This window comes from Osmerus eperlanus, chromosome 25, assembly GCF_963692335.1.
Source record: "Osmerus eperlanus chromosome 25, fOsmEpe2.1, whole genome shotgun sequence".
Classification (NCBI taxonomy): Eukaryota; Metazoa; Chordata; class Actinopteri; order Osmeriformes; family Osmeridae; genus Osmerus; species Osmerus eperlanus.
This window is the reverse complement of record NC_085042.1, coordinates 10177589-10183615: the sequence shown is the minus strand read 5'-3', so window position 1 is coordinate 10183615 and position 6027 is coordinate 10177589. Positions and strand designations below refer to the sequence as shown.

General features: G+C 42.3%; 2 protein-coding genes across 2 annotated transcripts; both read right to left on the bottom strand.

The window, feature by feature from the left end:
• Nucleotides 1-1160: 1160 nt before the first annotated feature.
• sdf2l1 (stromal cell-derived factor 2-like 1) lies at nt 1161-4192 on the bottom strand. Its single transcript, XM_062451250.1, has 3 exons — nt 3930-4192; nt 2923-3119; nt 1161-2638 (listed from the first exon to the last, which is right to left on the bottom strand). Exons 1-3 carry the CDS (start codon nt 4159-4161, stop codon nt 2360-2362), a joined length of 708 nt encoding a protein of 235 aa, XP_062307234.1. The 5' UTR covers nt 4162-4192; the 3' UTR covers nt 1161-2359.
• An 87-nt stretch (nt 4193-4279) lies between these two features.
• Nucleotides 4280-5781, bottom strand: LOC134011801 (uncharacterized). Its single transcript, XM_062451249.1, has 2 exons — nt 4978-5781; nt 4280-4795 (listed from the first exon to the last, which is right to left on the bottom strand). Exons 1-2 carry the CDS (start codon nt 5554-5556, stop codon nt 4589-4591), a joined length of 786 nt encoding a protein of 261 aa, XP_062307233.1. The 5' UTR covers nt 5557-5781; the 3' UTR covers nt 4280-4588.
• Nucleotides 5782-6027: the final 246 nt, after the last annotated feature.

The following is a 6027-nucleotide window of genomic DNA, read 5'->3' as shown; positions in this document are numbered from 1 at the left end:
AAAGCATTCTTAGAAAACGCTAGATTTATATTTTTCATTTTAAAACAGCGTAAAAAACGTAAAGACGAATATCTAAGAATAAGAATAAAAGCTCAAATAAAATGAGGTGGCTTTAACTACACCTTCATTTGTTAAATCCACAAAATCTTTAGTTTAAATATTATGTGAACTATATGAATTGCAAATACATTCTATTCTATAATTATACATATGCTTAGTATTATCATTAGTATTATAGCCTACATACTAACCTATCCAGAAAGGTCTGCAATAATTACTAACATTAGCAGGGTAGGCTACTCTAAAATTACCCGACCACAATTTAACAAACCGCCATTTCAAAAACAACAGATTATTCCGTCACCATTAAAGAAGTGGAAGACGTCGGGCTAAAAACAATTCCATTGTCGATTTTGAATAGGATATAGGCTAATGCTCACGCTTTGCTTTTATTTCCTACACATTTGACATTCAAAGTGTAATTACTTTTTATTCATTAATATTGGTGAAATTGTTAAATAATATTCATCATGTTCACGTTCCTATCTGTAGCCTATCCCTGATCTGGAAACATAATCGTTTGGAGAACACTTTTGGTTCATTGGATGTAAATTAAGTTTTCTTCTGTTCTGAGTTTTCAACAGCAGAGATTAAGGAGATGAGCCGAGCAGGAATGTAACATGACGTAAGGTATAGGCCGATGTGTTAATTTGAATTCAATTGTATTCCTTTATATTGGTTACTGGATTAAATTATCGTCAGTAGTTTCTCCGCCCTTTATCCCAGATCTGAAGACGTATTGTTATGCATTCGGCTACGGTACTTTAGGATATAGACTGTCAAATTTTGTTATGCTCTAACCAAATGCTCAATAGTGGAGATTAAGGAGATGAGCCTATAGAGGACTTAAACTGTATGGGTGTAATACAATAGCAGACACCTTCAGGTCGCCACAAGTGCATTAGTCTTGGGGTGAAGTTGATGTCTTGATTTCAACGGTGCACAGTGTTCTGTATTACTACTTTCAGTCGCTAGAAGGCACTAGTGGACACTTCACCAGTACACACAGGTAAATTCACTATGCTGGAAACAAAATGAACCTACATGAAAAATAAACGACGATACGGCAGTGTATCTACGTATGAATCATCAACCGATACGACAGGAAAATAACCAACAACCAAGTAGGCTATTTATTGTGCACAAAAGTCTCAAAATAACCAGATACCAGAAAACCTTCATGTCCATTATTTTGCTAATAATTGAAGACATTTAGAGAACACGTCTTCAAATTCTAGTACCCCCCCCCCCCCCCCCTATGGACACACAATTGTGCTATACCAGTCAAACAGTTGATAATTTCCGCGTTATACCAGTCAATTTATAATTGCCATGCTTAAATGCCCTTTTTGTAGTCAAAATGATGTGTGTGTGTGTGTTTGAATTTTGGAAGTTCAAAGTGCAATCTGATTATTCAGTGACTGATGCTCTTTGGCTGGTTTACAGACTAATAGTATGACCTGCAAGTGCTATCTCATGGAGAGAAGTTAACTATTCCAAACTAAGACTGTGCCACTTATGCTTTAAGAACCACAAAGGGCAAAACTACAACATTTAGACAGAATTTTTTTAAATATAAATGATCTTTCCGCGTTTATACAAATAAACCAAATTATCTCTCCAAAACAAACTTGGTGTGACACAAAACCTAGTGTAAAATTCATAACCCAAGATGAAAACACACAAGCATAGAGGAACAAATCAACAAGACTTGAACTGAGAATGACACATGCTTATCAGATAGAGATTTCAGACTAGAATGGGTTGGTGTTAACGTGTGGTCCAGGGACATCAGTTCTGTGTTCATACAGTCGTGGAATGATGTAGTTGCTCTTATAAGGGAGTGATGTGGGATCAGGGTGTGTCTGGATTTAAGACAGAACTTCTCTCAGGTGTTGATCTCTCCACAGAAGAATAAACATTTCCTGCAACACTCAATACTATGTTTTTTTTTATCTGTGAAGAGTGTAACACTACAGTACTTTTGATGACATTTGACCATTATGCAAGCGCAAAAGTAAGGTTTTAAAAGTGTTCAAGAGTTTTGAATAATATCAAGCAACAATGTACTAAACTAACCAAATTCAAACTTGTGTAAATTGTCCATCAATTCGTCTCCTTGCACATTGCCAGCCAATGCACCGAACCAGACAAGTTTAAACATAATCACTGCATGAGCTTATCATTCATCACGTGTCTCTTACATCGCATTCTAGTTCAGCTGACAACCACTGTGTTACTGCGTTACGTCATCTCATCCTCCGTTGCTGATTGTGCCACGCGGCGCGGGATGATGTCATCACAGCTCGTCGTGGCGCGCGGGCTCCTGGCTGGGCTGGATGAACACGCCCTCCATCACGCGCCAGTAGTTGTGCTGGTTGGGCGTTGCCATGGCGTGCACCTCCCGCTGCCCGCGGATGGGGTGTCCGTACTGCTCCCCCGTGATGCTCAAGTACACGCTGGTGCCCGTGTGCTTGAATCGCACCGTGTCGTCCCGTTCCCACACCTCCCCGCTGCACTGGACCGCCCACACGTCCAGGTCATCCCCCTCGCCGTTCTCCCCGAACGCACTCACCTCCTGGAGACGGGCGCCGGGGACCCCCAGACACGGAGAACATGCGTTTATCATGTGAAGGTGCCAGGCTCAAGTGTACGTGTTGTTTTGGGATTGGGAAGTATGGGACACATACATAAAGAGTGTGTGTGTGTGTGTGTCGTACCTGGTTGTTAGACAGCAGGGAGCTGATGTGTGTGTGTGTGTCGTACCTGGTTGTTAGACAGCAGGGAGCTGATGTGTGTGTGTGTGTGTCGTACCTGGTTGTTAGACAGCAGGGAGCTGATGTGTGTGTGTGTGTGTCGTACCTGGTTGTTAGACAGCGGGGAGCTGAAGTGGTGGGAGTGCAGGTTGCGTCCTGTCTGCATGTGGGTGATGCGGATGGCTTGCCCACATTGGATGGGTGCTCCTCGTAGGCATGTCCCATTAGGCCTGCCCCGGATCCTCCAGTAACTGTTGGCATCCTCTGCACTCTCCACACCTGTCACAGACTGCTGCCCGCTGCCTACAGACAAGGAAATAACCCAAGACAAGACCATCAACAATTCAGGGTTACCTCTACTTCAAACTGAGGGTAAAGATCTCAAAGCAAAAATGAATGGTGATCAATCTGGTTATGTATAACTGGTTTATATAAGCTGCCACAACGATTTTCATCATTGTAAATGAGAATGGTTCTCAATTGATTTTACCTGGATAAATAAAGGTCAAATAAATCAATAAAAATTTAGACATTTCTTTATGGGAAAAAAAAACCCACTGACCTATAGTGCCTCAAAATACACTACACTCAATATTAAATAATGACATGATATGCGGTTCTTTCTGTACCTTAAGGTACTGCACGACTACAATGCACCTGCTCCGGAAGTTGTGGCTCTCTTGGGAAACTAGCCTACGCTTCGCATTCAGGGCGGTTGTAACATTATGAGGGCAGATCAAAACGAGATATTTGAGATGTGTATTCGGGGTTGAGACGTCACGTATTTGCCATTTCTTCAGACGTGGGATTTTAGAACCAAAGGATTAATAAACATTGAAGCCCCTCGAACATCCGTCACATCCTACCTAATATAAACACTGTTCCGAGCTGAAGTTTACAAAATGAAGTGTGCAATGCAATGGCACACTAGAGTAGCCAAACCGGTTAGGACGATAAGTTCAAATAGCCTATACAATACATCCATAGCTAGCCACTTTGCTAGCTAGCTTGCTGAGGTATATTTGCTGTATCTGCCATTTCCTGGTGCATATGCAAACACTTCAGACAACGTTTAATACAACATGATCTTATAAGAAACAAGTGGTTATTTACCTGAGCCGTATTTGACATCATGGGAATGTAGACGAACGTTGTGTTTCGTGTTCAGCAATTTTACAAGTGAACCGCATGTGACATAGTCGTACTCAGGTTCTCTACCCTCGGAATTTGACCACAAAAGCAGTACACAGAATGATTTGAAGAGGACACGGATAGCGTGGATTAATCTCATTGTTATGTCTCTCGACACATAATCGTGTGTGAGGATGTACAGCTTGATTTCCATCCACTTTCAAACATTAGTGGTGACGTTAACCAATCACAACATGACAAGTCCTAGAACAAGGAAGCAAAGAACACATGCTGCTTGCGGATTGGTTCAAGCGTGACGTCATGCATTTAGCAAAGACAGGAAGTCCGAAATAACCTATTCGTGATCTGAGGATTCTTAAGTGATAAAAAAGTTATCGCATTTCATTGAGCATTTCTGATAAAATTGTGCATTAACTGTTATACAGTCAAATGTAGTTTCCAACTAGGTTAAAAATGTATAAAGGTATCCCAACACCTGAGTTATTGAGACTACAGCAGATGTTGACCAGAACACATTTAATCTTGATCAGCCGTTTGAAGCCTATCATTAGCCAATCACTTTAATCTAATAACACCATTTACCCAATTGAGAAACAAACAAACAAAATGCTTTGTGACATTTATTGCTGGCCAGATTTGCCATCGTTTGGCAGTGGGGTGACAATCATCCCCAGTTTCTGAGACAGGGCTATTTCTCTCCTGGTCTGGCGGTTGAGGCTGGACAGCGCGCCCAGCAGAATCGCCCTCAGAGAGTCGGTACCACGCCTAGTGCTGTCGCTCCCACCACGCGCCGTGGATCTGCACCTGCGAGGCGCTTGTCTGAGTCTCTGGCAAGAGAAATATTAACATAATAATCGTTGGTGTTTCGTTGTGTGAAAGTTCTTATGTCAGAACAACAGATTCCTTACAGACGTACTACTTTCTCTCTGTGTGTGTGTGTGTGTGGGTGCGCGCGCGCGCGAGTTAATCTTCCATTTGGATAGAGGGAGAGAGCAAGTAAGAAACCTACCATGCCGTCGGCGCGCAGATTCGTTTTGACATCACAGAATTCGTCAAAGTCAATCTTATTTAGACATTTTACGATATTGGTATGTGTACCATCTTCACTCCATCCAAATGCATCATGTTGCTCAACCTGCAAGTCAGATGACGTCTGCTGGTTTTGTAAGATGTCGCTTACAGTGGTGGTATACACAGTGCGAAGTGTAGGCCTTGCGATTGAGGGTTCGTCTGACTCACTGACAGGAGAGGTAACTATTTCCGTGGGAACTTCAACAGTGCTATTGGGCTTGACAACAAACAGCGAGCTCCCATCTGCCTTCTTTGCCTGTACAATTTTTAAAATGACTTTGGAAATGACATTTTCCAGCTCCTTATATGTTCCTCTTTTCTCTAAGAAAGTTTTGAATTCTTCACACAGATACGTCGCCATGACATCACTCGGACCGGAGTTTGACGCCTGTCCTTGGGCAGGGAAGCCAGAGGCCCGGCTCAAAATCACCACGTCCTCCAAGGAATCGGTCCACTCTTCAGTCAGCTTTAAGCGCCGGAAGAGGTCACATTCTGACTCAGTAAGGTGATGAGCCATGAAGGACTCTCCAGGGCTGTTTGTTCGGAGATCTGATATTCCCGTGGCCTCCAAAAGGCTTTGACGGGACTCACAGATTCCAGGTGTTGTGAAGCTCCACTGATGTATTCTAGATTTATTTTTCCGTTTAACTGTAACGTCAAGCGCAAACAGAGCGCGTGGTTTCTATTTCGTGATTTAACAATGCTCAGAAATCGAATGTCATTGTGAAACAATCACAGAAGCAGAACGCATACATCGTCAATATATTAAACACTGTTATAATAGCGCCATGGTAGGCCTATATCCATTTTGACATTCATACGACAGCTAGATTTTCCAAAAGGCACATGATAGTGGTCCAGTATTATCGGATACACAACACATTAAGGTCTCGGTTATAGGCTATATTCTAGATGTAGCTATATAGGGCTGCAGTATGAGCAGCTGCAGTTCTGAGAGGCTGCAGTAATGAAAGGCTGCAGTAGTTAG